At 41.0% G+C, this 27,650-nt stretch overlaps 2 protein-coding genes across 8 annotated transcripts in view; one reads left to right on the plus strand and one right to left on the minus strand.

Moving 5' to 3' along the window:
* The first annotated feature begins 1,110 nt into the window (after positions 1–1,110).
* C3H2orf49 (chromosome 3 C2orf49 homolog) lies at positions 1,111–9,677 on the plus strand. Its single transcript, XM_063392666.1, has 4 exons — positions 1,111–1,289; positions 3,133–3,299; positions 5,602–5,974; positions 8,124–9,677. The coding sequence occupies exons 1-4, from the start codon at positions 1,152–1,154 to the stop codon at positions 8,178–8,180; spliced, it is 735 nt and encodes a 244-aa protein (XP_063248736.1). The 5' UTR covers positions 1,111–1,151; the 3' UTR covers positions 8,181–9,677.
* Positions 9,678–12,477: 2,800 nt separating this feature from the next.
* Positions 12,478–27,650, minus strand: part of FHL2 (four and a half LIM domains 2) — a 54,816-nt gene continuing 39,643 nt past the window's right edge. For 5 of the 7 annotated variants that reach the window (XM_063392661.1, XM_063392662.1, XM_063392658.1 and 2 more), the window contains 5 exons: positions 25,337–25,513; positions 18,670–18,844; positions 14,893–15,062; positions 14,085–14,271; positions 12,478–13,353 (listed from right to left, as the gene is read on the minus strand). In XM_063392661.1, the coding sequence (XP_063248731.1) occupies positions 13,202–13,353; positions 14,085–14,271; positions 14,893–15,062; positions 18,670–18,844; positions 25,337–25,492 (840 nt within the window). In that variant the 5' untranslated portion in view covers positions 25,493–25,513 and the 3' untranslated portion in view covers positions 12,478–13,201. The remainder of the gene's footprint in view (positions 13,354–14,084; positions 14,272–14,892; positions 15,063–18,669; positions 18,845–25,336; positions 25,514–27,650) is intronic. The other 2 variants (XM_063392663.1, XM_063392665.1) reach the window with 1 other exon arrangement.

Below are 27,650 nucleotides of genomic sequence, written 5' to 3' on the forward strand. Positions count from 1 at the left end.
CTTCACCAAAAGGTGGTAAGGCACTGCAACAGGCTCCCCAGGGAAGCGGTCACAGCACCAAGCCTGACAGAGCTCAACACACATTTGGAAAACGCTCTCAGACATGGGGTGTAATACTTGGTCCAGTGTAGGGCCAGGAGCTGGAATTCCATGATCCTTGCGGGCCCCTTCCAACTCAGGAGATTCTGTGCGTTTCCCCTGACCCGGCTGCCCCGCGGAGCGGTGCCGCCCCGGCAGGGCGCACCCCCAGCTCCCGCTGTCCCGCTGTCCCGGCCCCCGCTGTCCCGGCTCCCGCTGTCCCGCTGTCCCGGCTCCCGCTGTCCCGCTCCCCGCTGTCCCCCTGTCCCGCTCCCGCTGTCCCGGCTCCCGCTGTCCCGACCACCGCTGTCCCCCTGTCCCGCTCCCGCTGTCCCGGCTCCCGCTGTCCCGGATCCCGCTGTCCCGCTCCCCGCTGTCCCGGCTCCCGCTGTCCCGCTCCCCGCTGTCCCGGCTCCCGCTGTCCCGGATCCCGCTGTCCCGCTCCCCGCTGTCCCGGCTCCCGCTGTCCCGGCTCCCGCTGTCCCGGCTCCCGCTGTCTCGCTCCCGCTGTCCCGGCTCCCGCTGTCCCGGCTCCCGCTGTCCCGGCTCCCGCTCCCCGCTGTCCCGCTCCCGCTGTCTCGCTCCCGCTGTCCCGCTCCCGCTGTCTCGCTCCCCGCTGTCCCCGCTCCCCGCTGTCCCGCTCCCGCTGTCCCGGATCCCGCTGTCCCTCTCCCCGCTGTCCCTCTCCCCGCTGTCCCTCTCCCCGCTGTCCCGCTCCCGCTGTCCCGGATCCCGCTGTCCCGCTGTCCCGCTCCCCGCTGTCCCGCTCCCGCTGTCCCGGATCCCGCTGTCCCGCTGTCCCGCTCCCCGCTGTCCCGCTCCCGCTGTCCCGGATCCCGCTGTCCCTCTCCCCGCTGTCCCGGATCCCGCTGTCCCTCTCCCCGCTGTCCCGCTCCCCGCTGTCCCGGATCCCGCTGTCCCTCTCCCCGCTGTCCCGGATCCCGCTGCCCCGCTCCCGCTGTCCCCGGTCCGCTCCAGCCGTGACGTCACGCGGCGCGCCGCTGCGCTGGGAACGCGCTTCCCCCCGCGCGCGGGATTGTGGGAGTCCGGGAAGGGGCCGCCGGGGGAAGAAGATGGCGGCGCAGGGAAAAGCCCGGGTGGGCAGTGGCGGTGGCGAGGAGGAACGGGCGTCTGGGCATTCGGAGTCGGAGCTGCTGCTGCTGCACCCGGAGCTGCTCTCGGAGGAATTCCTGCGGCTCACCCTGGAGCAGGTGCGTCCGGGGAGCCGGGCCGGGCCGAGGGCGGCCCCTGAGGCGGGGCGAGGAGAGTCACGGCGCTCAGGGAAGAGCAGGCACCAAGTCGGTGTTCTGAACACCACCAACTTGCAAAGAGGAGGCTCTGGCGCGGGAGATGTCTCCGTGTTTGCAAAGGGGCTGTGTTTGAACACGGAGGCTGCTAAAGTGCAATTTGCCCAAATCGAGACGGTGTCTGCATACAGTAGAACTGGCTGTGGAAGGATGAGCTTTACACTGTTAAAGTTGCCACGTCCCTACCCAGTGTATCCTGCTCTCGGTGGCCCTGCCTTGGCAGGTGGGTTGGACTAGATCGTCTCCGGAGGTCCCTTCCAACCCTGATAATTCTGTGATTCTGTGAGTTAAAGAAATACAGCCTATGTAATCAATGAAGCTACTAATTTAATACATAAACATTGATACTTCATAATTGAAAAATGATTGAGTTTTGAAGTGAGTTATAAACAGTTTAGGACCATACAAAGCTTTAGTTGATGTTGTTTGGAATACTAGTTACCTTGGCTGAAAATTCCAGGTGCATGAAACAATAGTAATCAGAGTTTCAGGGTTTTGTATAAGCTCAAAGAATTTTCATATGCCTTTTTCCCTGCAGCCTATGTGGACAGATTTCAGGCCGACATCAGAAGTCATGAAGTGTTGACAGAAGGGGTAGTGGCAGAGGCTTGACCTGCTCTCGGTAACCTCATGTTAGTGGAGCTTTTTTCTCATTCCATAAATTTGGCATGAGGTACCAAGAAATGTTCACAACCCGATACATAATTAAAAAGAAAACTGGTGTTCTAACTGATGGTTCCTAGAATCACAGAATAGTTACAGTGAGAAGGGACCTCTGGAGATCCCCTGGTCCAGCCCCCTGCCAAGGGAGGGTCAGCAAGAGCAGGAACACATCCAGGCGGGTTTTGGGTGTCTCCAGAGAGGGAGACTCCATGACCTCCCTGGGCAGCCTGCTCGAGCGCTCTGCCATCCTTAACATAAGGAAGTTCTTCCTCGTGTTGGGATGGAACTTATCTCCATTATTCTTTGGGAGCTGAGGAAGAAAGCACAGCTCTACACCTATAAGTTTGACTTGCGTTGCACTCTAGTTGTCTGTTTCTTAGAAGTATGAAAAAGAGCTCTGGTATTGTAGTAGGATTCAGGGAAGTGTGCTTAAGAGTGCATGAAAACATCAGCCATCAACAGTTTGTCTGCCATAACTTTTCCCTTTTTTGGCTGCTTTTTTCCTTGGGAAAACTTGCAGTATTTTGGGTAGAGAGGGCTGCAGGGTCGACCTGTGTGGGCAAAAGTGAATTAATGCCCAGTGCTGGTCACAGCTGGATCCATATGTCTCTTACACTGCTGAGGAAAGCAGCCCATCACAGCTCAGAATCTGAAGCAGAGTTGCTCATGGCACCTGTGCTCAAATGCATTTAGAAGAGCAGCAGACACTTGGGGACAAGAGACTCCAAAGGACACACAGGAAGAGGCACGTGAGGAAATATGAAGAAATGCACTTGCAGGTAGTGGGAAAAGAAACCACTATGCACTGACCAAAACATCCTGTGTTTCCCATTGCCTCACTGAAGTGTAATTCACACAGAAAATGAAGGAAGTTGACAGTAGGAGGGTAGGACCAGGCTGTTTGTTGTTGGCACTGAGCAGTTCATGGCCTCTCCAAACTGATCACCCCAGCCACCCCTTTACTTCTGGAACCCTGGCCCAATACAATACTTTACATGGATTTTGAAATAAGAAATTGTGCCACTCAGATGGTTGAACATTGAATTTGTCATAAAAATAACAACTCTTTTTCTGTTCCCCACAGAAAAATATATTAGTTGAAAATGATGTAAAGATGGACAAAGATGGGCTCACTGATCTCTATATTCAACATGCCATTCCCCTGCCTCAGCGTGACTTGCCGAAAAGTAGATGGGGGAAAATGATGGAAAAGAAAAGACAGCAAAATGACCTGAAAAGTGAGAATAAAAGGTAATTTAGCATTATTGGGCCAGACTTGGACAATTTAGGACAAAGCATTTGGTTTAATCTTTGCTTGATGAATAAAGCTTGTACGGTTTTGGATATTGGTACAGTTTACAGAGAATGCCATGTTGGCTTGCTTGTATCAGAAGTATTAGATTCTACTACTGCAAAAACAGAAAAAAGGGGAAGGTTTTTTTTTCTTTTGTCATCTAAATGTTTTTGGTGCTATCTGGCTTATACTACTTCTTTTCACAGAACAGTCTTTCTTATACATCCCCTTTAAGTACTGAAAGGCTGCAGTGAGGTCTTCCTGGAGCCTTCTCCTTTCCAGGATGAGCAGCCTCAAGTATCTCAGGCCTTTCCTTATGATGATTTTTGTGCCCCTCCACTGGAGGTCATGGAGCTGCTCCATGTCTTTCCTCCAGAGGCCCCAGAGCTGGGTGCAGCACTCCAGCTGGGGTCTCACCAGAGGAGAGCAGGGTGTACAGAATCACTTCCCTTGACCTGCTGGCCATGCTTTGGATATGTTTGTCTCTGGGCTGCAAGCACACGTTACTGGCTTGTGTCCAGCTTCTCATCCACCAGTATCCCCAAGTCCTTCTCAGCAGGGCTGCTCTCAATCCCTTCACCCCCAGTGTGTATTGATCCAGGGAATTGGTATTGTTCCTTCATCCCACAGTGTGTGTTGATAAGTTATTTGTTGATAAGATTATGAGTTATTGGTAGATTTCAAAGTACTTTATAATGAGGAGAAAGGAAATATTTTTTGTTTCACTGTATAATTCCTAATTAATAATCATGTTTGCAGTGTTTAAGGAAAGTACTAAAAGCATGTTTAACTATGCTTGCTCCTGGACAAGGATGGCCTACTCCATCCAGAGTGAGAGGTGCATGTTGCAGCAATTTTGTGTGTCTGTTTCAAAACTAACATTTGCTTTCTGAAAGAAGTATTCTGCTTTGTTTTAAAAATCTTTCAGTTTATAATTGGTCAGAAAGAAAATCTTCTTCAGAAGTTTTTTTTACTGAATCTCTTCACTCAACCTTCCCCCTGCCCAAGACTTTGACATGTGATATGCATAAGTGGTGTTCTGATATGTTCAGCAGTAAATCCTAAGGAAAGATGGATGGAAATTCCTGAATTTTTTCAGTATTACAGCTCGTTGATATCTTGAGTCTCTTTTAGCTTTACTGAGGTTTCTTGCGGTGAAGAGCTAAACAAATTCTGTCAAGTGATTTGGGGTTTTTAGTTGTTTTTTTTTTTAAATTGTAGCAGTGGCTAAAACACCGAGCTGTCTTTTGTCAGGTTTATTTTCCATGTGTAAAAGGTTATAGTACCTCAGTTTGTTTACATCTATGGACTTGGAGATGGAAGCGTGAGGTTAGTATTTGGGTAGGAAACTGCTGAAATAGGTGCAAAAGACTTGTTTATCAAAACTGAAAACTGAAGTCTTTAAACAGGAATATTATATTTCTTAATGGTGGTTTGGGTTTTTTTATTGGTTAAATCTGCACTTTGCAAACATTTTGTCATTCTTGAGCATTGCATTTTTAAAACTCTGAATTCATATAGTGTGAGTTATGTTAACTTTGTACTTTATTTTTTCTCAGTCAAGATGTTTTCTGATAATTCTGACTACACATAGATTTAATGGCATAAACTAATGTTATTAAATGTTGTAAAAATTTATTTAAACTAGTGTTATAAAAATGTTATTAAATCCACTTAGAGTTCAAAGAAAACTTAGTTTAAAATGGTGTGGGGTTTTTGCTTAATGTTTTTATTCATTGGCTAACAATCTTTTGGACTTACCTTAACATTATGATTTTGGATAAGAGTGGAAACATGGAAATTTAGAAGTATCAGAATATGAGATGCTGTTCCTGCAGGTAAGGCAGCACACTCTCTTAAATACTCATCCTTTGAAATATTTAACACTTATTATCTCTGTAGTTACTCTAGGATAGCTACAGTGATAGAAGCATAGTGCCTTTGCTTGTACAGCTGTAATTGTCTGCTTAGACAGTTCCTCACACAACTTTTCTTGCTGAGGACCACTGGTCCTCACACAGCCCCCTGCAACCTTATATTTTGGAAGTAACTTTCATTGCTTTTTATTTAAGTATATGTGAGTGTATATAAGTATATTTATTTTTACATAAGTTTGGAGCATCTCAGAGTTTAGTATTAATATTTTGGGATATACATTTACTTTAGGTAGGATAAAATTAATTTTCACTACTCTTGTAATGGATATGCTATTTTTTATCTAGCCTATGTTTCTGAGTATTTTATGATTTTTATTTTCAGTGTTACACCAGTGGAAGGTTTAAGGAAACGGCCATTAATTGTGTTTGATGGCAATTCAACAAGTACCAGCATAAAGGTGAAGAAAACGGAGAACGGACCTGCCGACCGCCTGAAGCCTCCTCCGGCTGGGAGCACCACCAACACAGTCAGAAGATTATCAGCACCTTCCAATGCCTCAACATACATTTCAGCTTCCAGTTTGTCAGAGGACCCTAAACTGGGAATAAGGAATAGTGAGGCTCAGCAGAACAGTATTTCAAAGACTGACAGCAGTGTGTTGACTGGTCTGAAGGTTTACCCTTTGTCTCCAATAGCAGGAACTACCGTTGTGAAGTTAAAGAGGTCTGTTCCAAAAGAGGAATCTGATTTGCCGGTATGTTTGTCCACTATCTTGTTTTGCAGCTTTCTTTTTTTTCAATTGAGATTTCTAGGAGCCAGAGTTAGAGCCTTACAACAGTGTTCAGGATGATTTTATTTTGGAGTAATAGCAGAGTATTTAGAAACAGACAAAAGCGTAGCTAGTTTGGGAAATACCAGAATGAAAGAAATTTGTACTTGTCAATAGGAAGCTTCTGTGTAGGTAATGGTGCTGAGTGTGGCTGCCAGATGGGAACAAAGAACAGTGGTTAGTTTTGACAATGGTGTGATTACAGAGCTTGTCAGTGAGCAAGGAGCAATGGGCCATCTCTTAAAAACATGCCACAGTATAGAGATAGGTCTTAACAATTGTGTTGTATTCCTTCCTGATACAAATGAAGGAATTTTCACATTTCCACTGGAATATGGGAATATCTGGAATAAATCTGGGCTACAAAAGAAGAAATAGAAATATCTGTTCTCAGTTGAACTGCAGGGGGAGCTTTAGATAGACAGTGTGCAGTCACATTGATTAGAACTTTCCCAAGACATGACACTGAACTTTGAGATGCAGTAAAATATTAACATTAATTAATAAAATATTGATTTTTAAAAATCCTTTAATGAATGCAGGTAATACTCTGCTGCGTGGGTTGGTACATTCCATCAGACTTCTGTTAAACATGAGTACCAAAACATGGGTGTTGTGAAAGACAGCTTTAGCAGCTTTTAAAGAATCATGGCTGAAGCTCTGAATGGAATTTATGCTTGAGAAGTGTGTTTCCTACTACCAGTATTACTAACTTCTTTCAGTATTTAAAACTCTTCCAAGTATTGGTCAGATCTGAACCTACAGAGCTTTTGAAAGTTGTTTACTATACACCTCACAGCTTCTTTGTATTTAATTTACATGTTCTGTAGACACAAAGACGTTTTTAAGCACCACTGTATGACTGACACTCAGAAGCTATGACCTCTGACATTTGTCTTCCTAGGTTAGCCACAGTTTAGGTTGTTCCAGTTAATACCTGTAAGTTCAGTCCTGCCTTGGTTGATGCTGGTCAGGCCTGTGAAGTTAGGCAGGTGTGTTCTGTGGATGTTACTCTACCATCTGAAATTAAAGAATGTACTGTTGAATAGTGAGTGATGCTGTCAGGAAGAATCAGTGTACTTGGCAGATGGCTGTAAAGCCTAATCTATTTTTAGTGTAATGACAGGGAAGACAATTGTGTCTCCAAGCAAGTGACTGTTCCTTGACTTTCAAGAAAAAATTAATTAATAGTGCAGAACAATCCCTGTTATCTTTGGGTCTAGTTCCCTTAAACCTTTCAGTGGTTGAAGTTCACAGGATTCCTGTAAATAAACTAACACTGAAAGTATTTCGAAGAGAAGAGAGATCTGTAGATTGTGCTCACTGAACCAGTGGATTGCAGTATGTTCTTGGAAACTCATATACTTGTTTTCACTCTGGTTATGTGAAATATTAAAGATCCAATTTCTCAGAATTTTTAAAATTATTATTTTGGATGGTGAAAGGGAATTATTTCATAACTTCATCTGCCATGCTTTGCTTTGGGTTTTCTGATTTTTACAGGTTTCTTTGAGCAGGGGGACTTGAAAGATGAGTTCATCTGAGGCTTTGGCAATTACTTTTCTTCTTTTTATCCAGATCATTACAAAGGAAGACCAAATTTTTTAATTATTATTATTATTATTTCTAACGTTTTTACTGTTTGACAAAAGTAATTTGGTTGCCTAGTTGTGTATTTGGGGTTTTTTTCTTATACAATTCCATTTCAACAAGTATTTTAAGAAGACAACCTGAAATAACTTCAGAAGTATGTTTTAAAACTCCAATGTGTACCCATTTCTAAGCTGCAAAACGGAAATAAATGTTTGGATATTTAAGAATATTTAATTGTAGGTTGCTGCAAACCAGAACATATGTATGATTTGCAGGTGGTTAAATTCATTGGCTCTATTTTTATCTTCACCAGAAAAGTTCTGTGATATCTAGCTTTCTCCACAAGATGGCAATAGAAAGCTGTTGTAGTAGCCTGTAGATGAATACTGTAATAGTACTAGATTGAAATATGTCAAATTAACGATTGACTCCTGTTTGCACAGTATCTCTAAGAGTAATGGTATATTTCCTTGTATTCCAGAATGATCTAAAGCCTTCGGAAGCAAAGAAGAAAATCCAGCATGTTACATGGCCATGAAGTAGCTAATGGTGCTTGAAACACAAATATTGCTTCCATATTTTCAAATACATAGGTCATATTTAAACAGTTTAAATAAAATTATTTTAAGATTTACAGACTTACTGAGATTCAGATTGCTGTGAAGTTTTAACACATTTAACAGCTCCCTGTTGTAAAGCTGGAATCACTATCACCAGTCACCTTAAAAGTATCCACTCTTGTACACCAAGTAGTTAATTCCTTCTTTAAAAGGTGGTGATAATACACTATACTAAACCCCCCACTCTTAGCTTTCAAGATTATTATAGTTCATCTCCTCCATGCCACTGTGATTCACACATTGTTTCACTAAGATTCAGTTTTATTCCACAACTGGTTAAATAATTAAAATAACTTGAAATTTAGAGTGATCCCTAGAGCCTTCTTGGTTTTAAAAAGGTAATTAATTTAGGTGAGAAAACTGACCATTCTGCTGATAAGATAGTCTACAGAAGTTTTTTTTTCCTTTTTGTTGCACAGGAGTGTAGAATTTGCAGTGCAAGTTAGGTTGGTAATAAGAGATGAACTATTTTAACAGCGTTACTTCAAATTGAAGTTTCTCTTGATATACGAAACAAGGAATGCACAGATGGAAATATGTGACTAGACTGTTTGATATGAAACTTCGAGAGGAAGTAGTGAATGGATTAGTGCCATGTTCTCTTAAGCACACAGGCATATTTTATACATGCATAAGTGTAAAAATGTGCCAGTGTAGCAAATTTGATTGTTTTCCTGGTTACAATCATGCTTGTATAGTATTGGGAAAACCAGTGGAATGCAGACCAGTGCTTTCTCAGCTTACAGACAGTTGAAGAGGTACATGGATAGGAAGACTGAAGTACTTTGAGAGCATTAACACATGTAATGTCAATCTAGAAAGAAACCCACAAACCTGTTTTCCCTTCCTTTGATAATTTAAGATGGATTTTCATTTTCTGTGAAATTTGGTATTTCATCTGGATTATTAGTAGTGCCTCACAGGACAAAAATCCAATTAAGTTGATGGAAATATTTTTATTAAAACTCACTGGCTCAGGGTGAAGCCAGTTTAGATCAGTTTTAGGTATGGATGGTAAATAAGAATAATAACAGTGCTCCCAGACTTGGTAAAACAAGAAAAGAATCAACTTCTGAATCCACTTAGTTAACCCACTAAAAGAAGCTTGGTAGCGATCTGAAAGCTTGTTTACATTTTTAATACTGGTTTATATCGAAACCAAAAACTGTAGCTTGGTTCTTTACTTTACAGAAGTTCTCCATTCACTGTTATGATGTAAAAGGCACTCCTCAAATGCTGTAAAATGGTAAGAATGTGTGTTTTTAAATGGTGTGCTGTTTCCCTTTTACTAAACACTTGTGCAGTTTTTGTACTTGAGTACAGCAAACTTTAACATAATGTACATTTTGTATGTAAGGACTTGTCTTTCAAGTAGCCTTATCCTATTTAAATAAATTAAAAGCAAGTGAAACAGTGCTGCCTTTTTTGCGTGATGTAATTAAGCTTGTTCATTTTGTACACTTATATTTCAGTAGACTTGAAGTGATCACTTAAAGGGTAAGAGGGTGTCTTGGTTTGGAAAGACAGGTATCTGTCAGAGAAAACTGGAGTTTCCCTTGGAAAGGAAAATGTAAAACACCCTCCCTCCCTCCAAATTATTACATTTTTGCAATTAGGAGCTTTCAGGCAAAAATATGGGAATAGGAATAACAGTTCTTTACTAGGAATATTAAAAATACAAATGCAGTAATAAAAAAAAAAAAGGCAAACAAACAAAAGTCCTAGAGAGCCCTGACAGAGTCAGGAATGTGACCTGACACCCTGTTGTCAGGGTGTTGGAAGCAGTCCAAATAAATCCCCCTGGAGTGACAGATGTGATTCTGTTGGAGTAAAGATGATCCTGTAGTGATGGTAAGATGAGTCCGATCTTCCTCTGAGAATCCAGTGGAAAAGAGGATGTCTGGGGTCCCTGTGTCCCCATTTTATCTGGGTAGGGAATGGTTGGCTCCTCCCCACTGGGTGAAGCATCTCACCATGGGATGATGAAATGTGTCCTGTCACTGGTGAGCCTTAATGGCCCTTTAACAGAAGATATCCCCAAAGGGGGAGACAAAGTCAATGAAAGAGATAAGAAACACTGCCCTACCTGGTTTGAACAGATGGGCTGTTATCAGAAGGCATCCACCCTTCTTCCCCCTGGAGTCAGAATAGATAAAGAAAAAAGGAAACCATCCCCCAACTGCCTTCTACAGATGAAATAGAATACACTTTTTTTTTTGGTTACATAACCCAAGACAAAGGGTCAGTAGCTGCTTTTAAGCTGTAGCAACAGTTAAGAATCATGTGAAGTGTCATTTTTTGCACTTGTATAACAGTCTGATGGGAATTCTGTTTTGTGGTTGGGTTCTTGTCAGTGGGCTAGAGTTCTGTATGTATTTTGTGTAGTTCCAGTTTCTAGGAGCACGTGTGTGTTAGTATGTGTTAAGGAGGGATGTGCAGAACTGCACTGGAATAATAGCATGCTGCTGCTGTTGTGTGGTAGCAGTCCTGTTTCCAGGCTGGGATGCTTTTCAGCCTTGTCATGTTTCACCTACCTTTCCCCAAAGCTGGGGCCATTTTGCCGTCTGTTGTAGCACTTGGGAGGCAAGGTGCAAGCTGTGCTGCTCCCACTGCCACCTTAGAATCATCAAGGTTGGGAAAGACTTCCAAGATCATCAAGTCCACCCTTCAACTGAATTCCACATGCACACTAGGTTGTATCACAAAGTCTGTGTCTATGTGTTTTTTGACTACTTGCAGGGATGGTGGGTGACTCCACCATTCCCTGCTACCTTGTTCCACTGGTTTACCACATCCAGTCAAGAATATTTTCCTGATACCTGGCCTGAACTTCCCTTGTCAAAATTTGAGCCTGTTTCCCCTTGGTTTATCAAAAGCTGCCTGAGAGAAGAGGCCAACCCTCACTTGCTATGATCTGCTTTCAGGCAGTTGTAGAGAGCAGTAAGGTCTCACTCAGCCTTCTTTTCTTCAGGCTAAGCAACTCCCAGTTTCAGCCCCTTCACCAGCTCCATTGTCCTTCTCTATGCATTCCAGCACCTCTGTCCTGCTCATAGTGAGGGGCCTAAAGCTGAGCACGTGGCTCAAGATGTGGCTTCTGATCAGTGCCAAGTACAGGGGCTCTACCCCTTTAGCTCATCTTTCTTTTCTCCACAAAGTACTGGAGCAGAGCTGCAGTGTGCTAGGGGAGGCCCTGAGGGGAGAGTGAGGTGTTTGCCCTCCTTTTGGAAGTGTGGATAAAGAGGGATTTTTGTGGCTATTTGCTACAGCTTTCATCATATAATGAAATCACCAAGGGACAGAATTCAGTCATTCACTGAGTTGTGATTAGCATAGTGTGTACTTCAAAAATGTCAGCCAGTCAAGTTCTTCAAATCGTGTGCCTTAAACTAAATCTGATCTGATACATCTGTTTAGACTGTTAAATTAATGAGAGGGGAATGACCTGTGAGCACTTTGCACTTGGTACAAAGTGACAAACTCAAGATTGGTGGCAGAAACTAGGAGCAAACTTTCCCTACCCGGTAGCACACAGACTAAGTTTATTCCTAAATCTTAATTTCACATCTGGAGATTCCTGTTGGAGGCATGACATATTTCTTTCCTCCTTTTTCTGAACACAAATGAATTCCATCTGGAAGGTGTGCTGGAATTGTACATTGCATAACATGGCCATATTTCTTGCAGTTTGCTTTGGAAAAAGGTTTGTCTTCCTTTGTATTGTTTCTTATTGATGTTACTGTCCTGCCAGCATTCTGTTGCTGACAGTTGCTGCTGTGGTAAACATGTAGCAGAAATTATGCTACAACAAAGGGTATTACTTACCCCAATAGAGAACAGAATTAAAGCATGCCCTACTATAGAAGTTAAGCTTCTGACTTCAGCAAAGATAGATAAATGACTTTTGAGTTGTCATGACCTCCTTGCTTGCTGAGAAGAAAAATATTTTGGGCTTGAGTTTAGAGCCTATGAACACATTTTTGTCAGCTGCAGTCAGTTCAGTGTGTGTTTTCACACACTTGTTCATTTTTGCTGACAGTTTTCCCACTGATTTCAATTAGTAAAAGACTATGTTGTACGGCAGGGCCCTTCTGAGAATTATCTAAACTTCATACCCCCAAAAATTGGGTGCAAAAAGGGTTGTGTTTGTATGCATTGTGTTTCTTCAGAATGTGAAAACATTTTTGTAAATATTGTGTAAATACAATTAAGCCACAATTGCAGTTTTGTTTTAAATGATTTTATTTTGAAAAATATGATGTGCAGTGTAATGTCAACTAACTGTAATACTGACACTGTCGATCAGAATTTGTACTTCACACAATGATCAGCTAGACATGCAATAAAATATGTACCTGTCATGAAGCGCTCCCACTTCCACTGTTTCATCATTATCTCTTTATGGCAAGTCACAAATCCATGTACATTTAAACACTCTACTTTTGCAGTCTTTCTACAGACTTGACAGCACACACTAGTCACATAGCTCAAGAACACCGGGGTTACACCAGCCTTATTGGAATTGAATGGCCTTTGCCATTGATTTCAGTGGGCTTGAAGGCTTCACTCTGAATATCCACCTATGAATGTATTGTGTGTGGCCATTGTAATCCTTGAACTGTATCACTTGCTTGTAACTGGAATATTTTTTCAGGAAAAACCCCAAACCCTTAAAAATAGTATGTCAGAAATGGCCAAACAGTTTTACATCATGGGTTTTGCATTAGTTTTTGTTATTGGTAGAAATCTTAAACACCAACACTGCTTTTAGCAGTTTTCAAGTTGTTTTCCATCCAAATTTGGACAAAAAAAAAGGGTTAAGAAATGTTAATAGTACAATGAGACACAGAGTGGCAAAGCTAGCTCTGAACATCCATGTGTTTCTGACTATATATTGCAAGCACGGCTTTCCTCCCTTCTTCCTCACCTCTTAGTTTGAGCTCTAAATATCCTTTCCACATTCAGGGCAAAGGATGTCATCCCTTTCTGTGAGGAAGCCACGACCCACCAATGAAAGGGAGCACTTCTTACAGTTAAAGCAATCATTATGCCACTGCCGTTCTTCAAAAGAGATGTACTTGGTTCCTCCGAGTCCTGTTTGAAAAGCAAAATCCTTCTGTTACAAGAAAAGAATAGCAGGTCAGCCATCAGGTCATGCAGACTGACATGGAGCTCTGACATACAGCAGTGAAAAAATGCCATTGTGACAAATCTATTTGTTGCTGTGCTAATTTTGCCAGCCTTATTCTGTACTGAGTAATATTTTCAGCCTCAAATACTTCTACTTCTTTCAGCAAAGTTAATAAGCAAGGCTGTTATCCCTAGTAATAGTGGCAGAAATGAACTTCCAAGGGATGGCCCTGCAACATACAGCAGAAAAGCAAAGCACCTGCCTCTGAACAGAATTCTGGTAGTTTTTTACAGAATGTTTTACGGTGCCCGAGTATATTAATTTATGTTTTGTAGAGGTGCATTTAGATAATTAAAAAATAAGTCTGTCATGTGTTACGACTTAATTTATAGCTCCGAAGGAAGAATGCCTCAGGAAAAGAAGCAGGTTAGTAAAAAAGCATTCCAGAATTGGAGGCTATGGCAGTTATCAGGTGTATTGAAGCTGTACAGAAGAAAAAAAAAAAGAGAAAAATGTCTCTTAGTAGTAATTCTCTTTTGTTTAACCTCAAAAATTACTAGCTGGAGCTCCACGAGAAGATTTAGTTGGGCATCTCTTGTATCAAGTCAGATTTTTTGTTTAGTTTTGCCTTTAGTAGCAACTCAACACACAAAACAGCCACAAAATGTAAAGGCACCAGCCATGAGAGACCTACCACTGATGGGGTTTGTGCACCCAGCACACTTTTTGGCGTAGAGGTTGCAGAAGCAGCTCAAGCAGTATGCAAACTCATCCCTGGAGGTGAAGCGCTGCCCAGACAACTGCTTCTTGCATGCAGTACACACGAAGCACTCCTTGTGCCACGGCTGCTCCCGGTAGGTAACGCCTCCTGTGGTGATAGCCTGTTTTAGGAAAAAAAGACAAGAAAGTGTTTTCTTAAGAGTGGCAGGTTTGTATTTTCATTTGGTAAAGAGGAAGGGTGATGAGATTTTAGTGGGTGGGAGGAGGGGAAGAAGACTTAGCAACAGCAAGATTATAATTTTGTTTGGAGTTGACCTATAGAAAATCATGCAAGTGTTTTATTTTAATTTCCTCATTTATTAAAAGAAAACCCATCCTAAAAGTACTTTATTGTGCATATATTGTAAAATCTTACTCAATTGTACTTTTTTTTCCGAGCTACTCTTTGTATGTTGCTTTTCATATGCATGTACTAGAGTTTGTCTCATCACTGTCCCTTTCGTCATGGTGGAGGAATTACCTGATGTGTTTCAACTTCTCTCTTACTTTCTTTGGGAAAGACTGGTTTATTTAATATTTTAGATGAAGTATTTACTTTCTGCTTCTCCAGACTTTGTCAGGGCATTTTCTCTTACAAGTAAGTGGAACTGAAATGATATCATCTATCCAGTTAATTCTTGATCTTTTTACACATACAAAAATGAGATATCCTGCCTAGTTGGGTATAAAATGGGATGGACTTCAATCCCTTAGGTTTCACGTAAGCAAAATAAGAGCACTACCTTCTTGCACTGGACGCATTGCATGGCAAACTGCTTTTCATAGCAGGGCACACAGAAGTTTTGATTGTCCTTAGGGATGAAGCTCTTTGTCCCAATAGGCTGCTGGCAGTGGTAGCAGATAAAGCAGGTCTCATGCCAGCTGTTGCCCTTGTATTCCATTTTCCGAGTACCTGTAACAAGACCAGAGCATCAACTGGACTTCTGGACGAGATAGATGCAGTTTGTAGCTCCTGTTTGCCTGGCAGCTGGCTGTCAGTCAAGAAGCATTGCAGCTCATGTCCCTTCCAGCTTTGCAGGACATTTGGTACCATATTAGGTTTTGGAGAGCAAGTGGTTCTTCTATGTGGCAGTGTGTGAAACACAGCACCGTGACACTCCTACAAATAAGAGACACCTTTATTGCAAATAGCTACAGCCTAGAACAGCTTTTTGTGGTATTATTAGGCAAACAATGGATTCCAATGCATGGGAAGATTCAAGCGAATTGGACAGATATCAATATAAGCTGGTGTTAGTGCTGACTGGAGGTAAGGCCATTCCTCATTAAAGATTGACCTCATTCATTCCACATCTGTTTTGTTTCTTTTTCACATAGCAGCAAGGTACCTGGTTAACTACAGACCCAGAGAATGATTTGGGCTGGAATACACCTTAAAGATTATCTAGTTTTAAACTCTGCCATAGCAAGGACACCGTTCATTAGACTAGGTTCTCAGAGCCTGATCCAACCTGGCTTTGAACACTGCCAGGGATGGGGCATGCAATTCCTGGCAAGCATCTTGCCTCCCTTCCCCATGAAATACAGTCACTGTCTGAGACAATGGATTATTTCATATCTGCTCGACAGCCTTTTTCTTGTTCTGTTTGACGCATAAGTTTGTCATTGTTTCCAGCTCAGCAACACCTATCCAAAATGTTTTTTTCTCTCTTGAACCTTTCAGTAAAAAGAAGCTTTCTCTGTTTTCAGCTGAATTGAAGACATGGTTGAAATGTGGAATTTCAACAATCCTTTCTTGAAAAGCAGAAAAGTGGTATGGTAGTTAGGAAATAAATGCACTTCCCTAGAACAAAGTTTTAGGGTTCAGATAGTGTTCTTTGCAGATTCAGTCGACGGTATGGCAGGTGGACTCTGAACCCTTCCAGGAAATTGGAGATGACCTATTATATGGATACATTTCTTTGCACAAATTATGATTTCCTATGCACCAGTTTGAATCAGAATATTCAATGCTGGCCGGAAGGGTGAGCTGCTGGTCAGAAGGATAAACAAACAAATGTTCCTGCAGCTCTGCATCACTCCTGGAGCCTGTAATAACAAACACAAAGTCAAATACTTGGAAGACTGACAAGCTCATCGAGTTGGCTAATGATGAAGAACCACACTAATGCCTTTGATGCTAATTCTGCACACCCCTATTACTGCAGGGCAAAGCTGTACCCTTTTTCCCCTTCTCAAGCATTGATTAATCTTTATTTACTGGTTGCATATTTTTCTTCTTTTATGATCTCATTAAATTCTGCTGAGAGGCATACTTCAGGATTTGTTTGTTGGTTTGTTTTTTTTTTAAATTGACTTGCATCTGTAGTAAGTGAAATGTTAATTGTCTTTCTTTCTGATGCTTACATTCTTCAATATTTCTAAAATTTTACCCTCTCTATGCTGGTAACTTCCTATATCATGTCAAGGAGCAAATAAATCAGTCCTTGAAAGAATAATATTCTGGACAAAGGAGATGTGGATAAACTTTTTTAATAGTCTAAAATGTTATTTTCACATTTTCAGCTCTGCTCTCTTTGGGATGTTGTTACTGAAACTCAGAGCAGGGAGAGCTCTGTTTTGTTAGCTGCTAGACTGAAATCAGCATGTGTTGAGTTTACAGAAGGACTGAAAGACCAAGCTTGTAATCACTTAAATGAGCACATTATGATAAAGCTTCATTAAATCTACATTTTACATTTAGTGGCTCAAAGCAAAGGTCATGTTTAGCATTAACAACCTCCACAAAGGCTATCCAACCACTTGCTGGTTCTTTCAAAATGAATTATGCTTCCACTGGTGACCATCCTCCTCTGCTGCAGCTCCTGTTCCACCACAATGTGCTGAGTAAGTAGGAAAAACATGCTGAGTGTACTGCTCAGTGTGATGACATCTCAGCTATCTTGAGTAAGCAGCCAGAGACCAGTGGGTAGTCATAAAGCTTACAAAAATTAATTTCTTGTCTTTTAGGTTATAAAAGAAGGTATTCTGTGTCACCGAATCCAGTCTCCATTACTAAACATCAATGTATAGCTGGCATAATAGACAAAAAGAGATCCTCTCAGTAAATCACTGACAATGGCGATGAATCCGATGAACAGTATTAAAATATATACTCATAAAATTATAGAAGCATAGACTCATAGGATAGTTTTGGTTTAGAGGAACCTTTAAAGATCATCTAGTCCAAGCCCTCTCAGTAAGCGGGGATATCATCAACTCAATGGGGTTGCTCAGAACCCCATCCAAACTGACCTTGAATTTCTGACCTTTTTCCAGGCATGGGAAATCCACCACCTCCCTGGGTAACCTGTTCCAGTGTTTTACCTCACACCCTCTTTGTAGAAAACTTATTCCTTGTATCTCATCTAAATGAACCCTCTTTTACTTTCAAACTGTTACACTTTGTTCTATTGCAACAGGCCCTGCTGAAAAGTCTGTCCCCATCTTGTTAAGGGTCCCCTTTCAGTACTGAAAGGCTGCAATCAGGTTTCCCCAGAGCCTTCTCATCTTCAGGCTGAACAATTCCAACTCTCTCGACTTGTATTTATAAGCCAAGTGCTCCAGCCCTCTTTGGTGACCTCCTCGGGACCTCCTCCAACAATTCCATGTTCTTCTTGTGTTGGGGTTCCCAGAGCTGGTTGCAGCACTTCAGCTGGGATTGCTCAAGAGCAAAGTTATGGGGCAGAATGACCTCCCCTGACCTGCTGCCCATGCTGCTTTGGATGCAGCCCAGGATACAACTGGCCTTTGGGGATGTGAGTGGACTTTCTGTGTCATGTAGTTCCAGCTTTAAAGCTAGCACTGGCTGTTCCAAGACATGGCAGGTTTTATTGCTGTGTCAGCCAAATGGGTGCATATGGAGTAATAGGAGATGCCTTAACTCGGTCGTGAATAGATAGGGTCATCTGTTTCTAAATATTGTCCTATTTCATGATCAAGCCTTCATTTTTACACCCCAGGAGCAAAATGTTATGGTTTTCTCTTTTTATCTGAGATGACCAATGTCAGAACCAGCTGACAAAGTAACTAGTAATCATTATGCAGTGTGTATGAGGATTCTTCAAATTGTATTTAGATGTTTTATTTCTGCACTGATAGCACTTCAACTTTAAAGTCCTCAAATCATCACAGAATGCTATAGTATTCATGTGAGAAGACCAGGTTTTAGTAATCTATTACTGTAACTTCATGTTTCATATTGGAAAAGAAGATAGCTCTTTCCTGTTTCTTCATATCATTGTGCTCAAGAAGAACCTCAGAGGCACTTTGACCAATTTTTCGTCTGTCTGGGAGAAGCTAAATTTAGAGTAATTAGACAAAAAGTTTCATGTGAATGAAAGTTCTTCCATGAGCCATTATGGACTTTACATGTTCTGGCCACGGAAGTGGCCTAGAACGCACCCTCGCCAGCTTTTTACAGCTAGCATGACTTAGTAGAGATAGTCAAGGAGAAACATTTCTCACAAGTATTCCTGAGTTTAGGCTTGATATTTAGTCCAAAAAGCGAGCATCCTAACCTGGCATAATAGTCTTCCTGCACTCATTACATTTGGAAGAGTATTCATTGGAGTAGCAGTCAGTACAAAGCAGATGATCCTCTTTTGCAGCAAAAGGTTTGTCCACCAAAGAATTCTTGCACTGGAAGCAGTGGAAGCAGGTTTCATGCCAATGGCGGTCCTTGTAAGACAGATCCTGCAGAAATCCAAAACCACAGAATAAGTGCAATGAATGGTTTGCACAACTGGAAACTCACAGAATGCAAACACACCCAAATCTGAACTACAGCCAGGAGCTGGGGCTAATTTGAAGAAAACAAAATGTTCTGACAAATGTGAACTTATTTTGCTGTGATAATGAAGAGCAGCTCATGACAACTATCAACCGTTTTTCAGTTCAAGATATCCCTTCTTGTATGTGACAGAGGAGAAGCTAATTTCACTTAGGTGTTTCCTTTGAGAATAAAGCCCCGCTTTTGAGTTGGATTAAAAGATGTTAATCTAATAGGTATGATAGACTTCCCCTGTTAGCCTTAACTATTGCTGATTTCTAGTTCATTTTTTAGATATTTGATCCTGAACAGAAATATTTTTTCCTAATTGTGTTTGGGTATTTTTTGACAGATTTACACCAAGAGTGGAATGAGTCTGATCTCTTTGGGGTATTTTTCACTGCAACAAATTTTTACTGACACTTGTGTTTTGGTTTACTTATTTTTCAGATGTGGATTGTACTGAAAGATACAAGACCACATTGTACCTGCATCCAGTGATCCAGAGTACGGGCCAAGGGATTAGTGTGAGCATGTTAGTATTTAAAATACTCTTCACAGTGGTTCCTTTTATTATTTGAAAGCTCAAAATTGTGACCTAAAAGGGTGGATTGTGCATTTTAAAATTCAAATTACAGTGGCCTGTTCATGTGACACTTGAACAGTGTCTTTGGACTTCAGACAAAATAGAGCTTGGATGATTAAAAGCAATGGTGTCTGTCCCAAAATACAGAGACTCTGGTTTGGGTTGGAAGCATGAAAGGCTAGAATTGTCATGAATAGGGAATATAAAAACTCATCCAAAATAAGTTCTCAAATTCTAGCTCAAGATCTACTGTGTATTAATTGCAGACACTAAACTAATTGGGTTAACTGAAGGAGAAGAGCAAGTGATAGAATAACGAATTGCAATTTTTCAGTTGTGTGAAGCATAACAAAGGGTTCATACCTGATCTGGCATAAGCTGTACTATGTCAGTCAGTACAGTCACAGGTAACTCCAAATGTGCAATCTTAGCCCAGAGCAAACAAAAGATAACACAGATTTAGGTTAACCAAAATAACAATGTGTCTTTGGGAGCCTTGTTCTCATAAACAACTAGCAGGAAACATTGAAATACTTTCATCTAGTTCAGCTGATATATGGAATCTTGTTAAACTCTAATAATTTCTGTCTGAATTTGACCATACAATTAAGCATTTCTGTTTGGAGATCTGTGCTACACTACAAAATTTTTTTGAATCATTGTAAGTAACAATTGATACTCAATGTATCTTTCATCTCTGAGATTACACTCTGTGATAAAATATCTAAGACTTCCACTTTACAACTTTCAGACAGTTGATTATTCTGCTCCTCTATTCATTTCAGTTAATTCTTTTGAAACAACACCAATTTCTGACTGTAAAATTTTAATCTTTTCTAATAGCAAATTCAAACCAACCTTCTTTGGAAGTTACTTACATTTTTTGTCTTCTCTTTTAAGTGAAGTCAAATAGCCTAAAATATGAGCTTCTGGTCTCATATTTTCAACAGAAAGATACGATATATAGTTTTTCCAAAAGAACTGAAATTTGCCTTTTAGAAAGTAGAACAACAGATCTGATTTTCTTTCTCTTGTAATGTGATGTATTCCATCATTTTTCCTCACTAGCTGTCATCTCCTATTTTTGCAATTTTCAGCAAGATATTTTTTAATATTCAAAATTCATATGCTGATGTATGCTTATTTTATGAATGAAATTATACCCTGAAGAAGGTAAATGCCTTTTAGAAGAGGAGCAATGAAGACAAAGATAAGGTCTCAATGGTGAAAGATTTGATCTCTGAGTCAGTTATGATGATTTTATAGGCAATATCTGGGTAGATGACGGTAGGAGATATTCAGTCAGGATGAAGTCATGAAGAAAACTACAAGAAAAAGTACCCAGCATAAAAAGTAGGTTGAATAATGTTTAGCTACTCTGGATTACTGTAACAACTGTTGTCGTTGAATGTAGAGAGAGTCTAAGATGTCTGGCTTTGACAGTAGGATATTAGACTGATGAAATAGATATTGCTTTCTCTCTCTGAATCTCTCATATCTGAAAGAAAGGAAGTTCAAGGTATCTATGAAACCATTTATGCATGAGTGTTTAAGGTCACTGAAAAGGAGGTTTGGTCTATTACAGCATGCTGCATCTATTACTGGAGCCTTTGCTGGTCTATAAGCTGTGGATGTATTGATCTGGGGAAAATTCTACACTGGAAAAGCATATACAAAAACTGACTTAAAGCTTTCTGAATGTCAGGCTGCTCCTCTGTTAAGGAAGAACATCAGATTTACTCTAGGCGTGTGAATTCTAGTTTATGCTAGCTGATTGTAACTCACATAAATCTGTTCCAGTGGAAGGTACAAGTGATATACAACTAATCCTTGCTGTATTTTCTTATTTTCATTATGACATCCACAAAGAAAACTTTGACAAGATAACTGTTAACACTGGCAAGATCAAGTTTTACAGCTTCTCCATAGCTCTGTATAGTTTTGCTCCAGCATGGTTTATTTGGTCTCTAGGGTGGGACTGCATGTTACTCAGAGAAGTTTTTTTAAAAACCCCCAGAAGATACCCCTAGACTAGGGTGACAGGTTAACTGGGTTAAGCTTTGGCTCCTCATACCCTGCACGTATAGTCTTCTCCTCAGGCTTTTAAAGTCTAAGCAAACTGAAGCCATTAAACAGCATCATTTCTCTTGAATGGGGTTTCAGCAGGGACCCAGTAGGAGGAAGGAGTTTAGAGAGCTTATTACCAGAACAGTAACTGTAAATGTTGTTCATGGCTTTTTTGCCTGCCACAATCGTCTTTTCATAAGGTTGAATGCAGGAAATGGGCTAGGCCAACTAAATACCATGCAGATTTTACCTACACATAACCTGTACCTAAACACTTAAGTATGTTAGACTCGCACATACTTGTAAAAGGGTGTTGAGAAAAGGTAAAAACAAGCAATATTGTGCTGAACTCAGTCCCTTACATATATGAGAAGACATTAAGGTCTTTTACCTTAATGTAAAAGGTAAAAAAGGTAAAAAAAGGTAAAACCTCTTTTACCATTTCCCTTTACAAAAACTAGCCTGTGATTCAGTGATGAGGTGAAAAAGTTGTGTGTTGGGATAGGGTTTAAATATTAAAAATGAGAAAAATAATTAATTTTCTCCTTTCCTGATCCTCATTACTGGAGGTTTTATTTTTTTGTTTAGTTTATGTGTGAGAATGACCCTTTTGAGAAATTTTTGGCCTGCGTGCTGACACAGGAGCTGTATCTCACAATCCACTCATAATTTAATTTTCACATTTCACAGAGAGAGTTTTCATCCCCTTCTGCCTGCCAAGGCCAGCTTGTGGACTGAATTAAACAAAGGATTACTGCAGGTATTTCCTGTGTTTGCAATGGTTTCTATACCATAGGATCTGCAAGGAAAGTATTAAAAAAGCCAAAGTCAACCAAAAGTAACTCTTCAGCAGTTAAGCAAATGGGTACAAGATGTATGGATTTCCAGAAATAAGCACAAAACTGTAGGTGTGGTGAGCATTCACCAGGGACTTAACCAATAAAATGTCGATTTTTCTAGAAAAAGTAAATTTCTCGCATAACCCATTGGCATATGGATAATGTGTAACAGGTGTGAGAGAAATGACATCATGTTTTCATACTGCCTGCTGGTGCCACCTAACACTCAGTATATGAAGTTTTTAATTTGTCTGTGAAAGTTTTGTAAGCATCAACTAGAGCTGTTTACAGCTAATGAAATGGCCTATGCCCAAAGGTGTCATTCAGACATATGTTGTTATTCCAGGATTTTTTGGTGGAAAAGACTTGTTCTTTTACAATAATGAACAAATTAGTTATCACTCAGTTATGTTCACAGTTACCCATAAACTACCTTAGAAACTAGAAAAATAGTGAAGAAAACTCTGCCCTGACTTGAATTCAACGTAAGTTTCTCTATGGCATTGTTGTCTTGTGGGGTCTCTGTGCTATAGCTAAAACACAGTGTGAAAATCCAGCATCAATTTCATCCTCTCAAGAGTCCAGTGCTGTCAGAATTGAAGTATTTTAAGTGTCCTCTTCTCAGCACCTGTGGTTTCACTTTGGTGTTACCCCATCAGTTATAGAAGGTTTGATTGTAATTGGGAGGGTGAGGAAGAAGGAAGTTAAGAGCGTCTGGTTCTCAGTGCAGCTTTCCCAGTGTAGAGAAGGAATGATGGCCAAAAAGGGACTTGCAAAGGAAAATCTGATGAGAGAACTATGTGGGACTTTCCAGGCTGTAATGTGGATGTAAGTGTGGACACCACTGCCAGATGCAGAGGCCTGGATGTGATATTTTCTCATGACACTGTCACTCTGTTAGGTTTTTATTCCAAATTTCACATTTTTAGGTTATGTCGAGCATACAAACAAGTTTGAGTCCACTTCATACACACAGTAAAGACATTCCATTCCCAAATATAGTGCAATCTATCTTATTTGTTCAGGTGAAAATTTAAAAGCAATCTGTAAAAAGGGCTCTCTCAAATGTGTTCTCTAGTGTCTATTACAGTCATTGAAAAACTACTCTAGTTTTCTTCTCAGTGAGAACATTCATAGGATCCCTTTTTCTACCCAAAGATCACTTTTTTTCAGAAAACTTGCAAGAATTTAAGGTTCAACTTTTATCCATCTGTCAGAATTTGCTGAAAATTGGTCAACGGCTTCAAAAGCTACACCATAAAACATGGACAGGCACAAACAGCAGTCATAGAAACAAAAAAGGACACATTTGTTTCTGGCACTCCTTATGGCTCTTTAAGAAATCTTTATTTACTATCTCTTAGTTGTGTTTTCCACATATAGTTCTGGTTCTTTACATAGATAAAATATTCTTAGATTGCAGACAGTTGGGGCTTTTTCTTTTTTTTTTTTTTTTTTCCTATCTGATACTAGACTGTGTCTCACTTAAAAGTAAAGCAAAGCAGTATATTGGATAACACCCACACTCCCTAAATACATAAAACTAGGTTGAAAAGTTCAGCCCAATTAATTCCTGAATTCTTTGACTGAGATTTGTTGAAGCTGGTCCAAGTTTTTAAATTCTTGACTATCAGCACATGGAAATATCTTCTCAGGGGATTAGAGAGAGACCTTAAAACAAAAGCACATTCTGGAACGAGGCAGGAATATTTTGCTTTTTCAGGTCAGGCCAGACCAGCTGTATCTCATCTCTAACCTGAATATTTATAAGCTGTAGGAAAGCTGGCAATTTTGTACCTTCTTACAGATTATTGACAGTTCCCTGTCTTGCTGGTGAAACATTTTTACCTTTTTAAGGCTTCTGAAAGGGACTTTCCTACTGATTTAGCAATAGGGTGCTGTAGATCAATTTGGAAGTTACGAGATATTTATTTTTTCCAATCTGAGTAAGCATATATTTTTACATCTCTGAACTAGTGACTGAGTGGTAGTATCACTAATGGGAATTAGTTTGTCTTTCTAGAGGTACAGATCAGCAGTGGGAAATCAAAAATCAGATACCCTTGGGTCAGTGAAGAATCCTATGGCCATGCAATGCAAATTGCAGTTCTACTGCAATCTCACTCTGTCAGTGAAAGTCTTGCCCAACTCTGAACAGGTCAATTTTATGCAAGGAAGATGTATACCAGATGGAGTCTGCTGGTAGCTGCATAACAGACACGTCACTGAATGGCTCCTCTCTTTGTTCAGGCAGATTGAAACTGGCATGAACTCCAGTTGTTTTAATAAATTTAAAAGAAATACAGGTGGTCACAACTAATCTGTACCAGGCAAGTGTTTCCAAGTGTTGTAGCAGTGCATAACTCAAGGAAGCAAGGCCTCTGTTCTGTTCATCCCATCCTTTAATTAGACTCCACCATCATCTTTCTGTATTTAAAAGGTGATTTTTTTCTAACTCTATCTGATTTATTGCTTGGGTCAGCATTAGCTAGATTTCTGTGACCTCCAAGTTAGCAGCTTGGCTTGAGTGTGTCTTGTCTCTTGATGACCACAGAAGTGTGGTCACTGCAAAGCCAGCAGTGGCTTAGCTCCCTCTGACCCAAAAGTAGACACAACCAGCTTCTGCCACCCTTTCAGATCCCAGCTGGCCCTGAGGAAAGGCTTTCCCAATGAATTAGAGAATTTCTTACTCAAGAGCATCAGATCCTTCTGTGCTTTACAGGAGTGCATTTCTATTACCATGCCAGGTAGAGACGGGTTTGCCCAGTGAAATGATACAAAACAGGTACAGGGGCCCAGAAAACATGCTGTCCCATCAAATGAAACCCCTGTGTAGCTGTTAGGCTGGATCCTTTCAGATCTCACAGCTCGGTCTCCAGGCTGCTCTGCCACGGTCTCTGTAACAAGACACAAATCTGACATACCTTGCAGTCAGCGCCAATAGGATTTTTGCATTCCTCACAGGTGTTGGAATAAAGATTTTCGTAACATTTCACACAGTAGGGGCTGTCCTCCTTCAGGATGTACTTCTTACCAAACAGGGACTCTTTGCAGTAGTGGCAATCAAAGCGTTCGGTCATGGTGTCTGGGGTCCAGCTACCCTGCCACAAAGACAGCAACAGGCACGTGTCAGACTGAGCTACACTTGACCCAATCCCCCAGGAAAGGTTTATCAATTCTTGTTTATCACATTGCAAGTCAGTTTTAATCCAACTTTCAACCAAATAAATGAACACAATAGGCAGAAACTGGGCTATAAATTTTTCAGTGCAGCCCATCTAAATTAGCCATCTCTTGGTCCATCTTTGGCCAGACCCAGTGTTGGAGATGAGAGGGAGGAGAAAACCCTCCCTCTATAGAATTCTTGTGGGATTTGTAAATGAAATTTGACCTATAGGACTGCAACAAGAAGGTCTTTCTCTAGGAGATGGAGGGAGTCAAGTCCATTAAGAGGATGAACCAGCTAATTTTCAGAAGCTCCTGCATAAGGGAAGGTTTACATTGCTAGTAGACCTCAGTCATGCACAGCCTATCAGACACCACAGTATGTGCTTCTGCACCTTCCTTCTCTGCATTCTCAGTAAGCCAGAGTCTGGCAAGCATTCCCCCCCAGGCAGACACCAACCCTCCCTCTCTGCTCATGCATTGCACTACGGGCACAGGAGGTGTAGGGTCAGTGACTGTGTGTCTGATTCTCCTCTCATGCAACTGGAGGAGTCATCCAATAGCTGTATTGTGTTGGGACACACATGGGAGTTGGCTCCCAGGTGTCCTGGCTCCAGCAAATGTCAAACAATGATTATGTAAGGGAAAAAACAAGCAGAAGAAATTGTATACAATGTTTCAGCTTGTCTGAATTAGGGACAATTGATGTTTGTTCCTCAGGTTTTGTTACATCTTTATCATTTTCTGGATGCACACCCAAGCGAAGATGACACAAATGCCTTTGATGAACATTTATTATTGCCTGGATAATTTATTTGAGTTTCATTACAGTCATCACCTTCTTTCTTAACCTGAGGCTTGCAGCATGTGTTACACCTGAAACCTGTTTGGAGATTACAGCTGGAGCAGGGCATAGCTCCCTGCTTAGGAAAGGGAATTTCCCAAGCAGAAGGTATGTGCCACCTGGACTGCATGATCTTCACTGCCTGCCAGGCTGCATCTCCTCTTCAAGCCACATCTGATCTGTAAATCCTTAAATGTTTTGAGTACTAACTGCTTAATTGGCTACCTCTGTCTTTCATGCACAAGTGACATTTACAGCAGCTGCAGTCCTTTCACCAACTTCAGCTCTCAGTTTTAAACAAAATGTTACTTGCTTAGTGTTCTTGGCACAGGTTGCTGATTTCTGGAGTTTGTCCTCTCCGTCTGGCAGTGGGAGCTGCCCAAAAGGCATTCTGAAATCCTGAGTTCTCCTACAGGATTTCAGTTTTTTATTATTATCTTTCATTCTTTCTGGCTGAGATGTGATTAAGGTTTTAGGGCTGTTTGAATGGACAAACTTTATTTTGATGACTAGAAAGCTTTTTTTTTTTTTTTTTTTTTTTTAATGGTCAATCCATTGTTGAGTTTTGTGGTGACTAGCACAGGCTGAAGGGTGAGTGCTTTTACATGTGTGAAGTAGGTAAGTGATGTCTCAGCTGCTGGAAAGTCTTATGAATTCCAAGTGACTACCGAAGAAGAGAGACAAACTAGCAAACCCCAAAATGTGCTTAGAGGAAGCACAAATGCTGGCAGCTGGTTATCTGTGCTTCTGACAGCCCAGGATCAGCAGTGCAACTGCTTTGGCCTTAAAGATGCTCTAGGAACCAATTAACTTATCCCAGAGAGAAACTGGGAGTATGTAGGGTGCCCTTTGTCCCTAAGGAGTAGAGAGGGTTATAGGACTGATAAGATATGCTGGAGAGAGAAGTGCAATGACTACCCAAAGCTGCCCCTAGCCCATTTCGAACAGCAGCAGCTAGCAGTGGAAGAATAAGTCAGGAGAACAGGGACAATACAATGGGACATTTCCTTAACAAAAAGACATTTCCTTAACAATTGCTTCCAGCAAGTTAAGTCTTCTCTTTAACTACACCTACAGTCTTTACGAGAACATTTAAAAGATGATCACGGATTTTCCTCTCTGTTTAGAGCCTGTTTGCACTCCTAACCTACATAATAGATTTGGACTTTTTCTGGGCAAGAACTAGTGAGGACCTTATTTCCTTCTGGAGTAATCTCAGCAAAATGAAT

This window comes from Prinia subflava, chromosome 3 (genome assembly GCF_021018805.1).
Source record: "Prinia subflava isolate CZ2003 ecotype Zambia chromosome 3, Cam_Psub_1.2, whole genome shotgun sequence".
NCBI classification, from domain to species: Eukaryota; Metazoa; Chordata; class Aves; order Passeriformes; family Cisticolidae; genus Prinia; species Prinia subflava.

What these genes read in the sequence shown, in the direction of transcription:
- C3H2orf49 (XM_063392666.1), top strand. Translation starts at nt 1,152, where the DNA reads ATGGCGGCGCAGGGAAAAGCCCGGGTGGGCAGTGGCGGTGGCGAGGAG. An exon ending in TGCGGCTCACCCTGGAGCAG is followed by an intron (nt 1,290 to 3,132) that starts GTGCGTCCGGGG and finishes TGTTCCCCACAG; the next exon opens with AAAAATATATTAGTTGAAAA. An exon ending in CTGAAAAGTGAGAATAAAAG is followed by an intron (nt 3,300 to 5,601) that starts GTAATTTAGCAT and finishes TTTTATTTTCAG; the next exon opens with TGTTACACCAGTGGAAGGTT.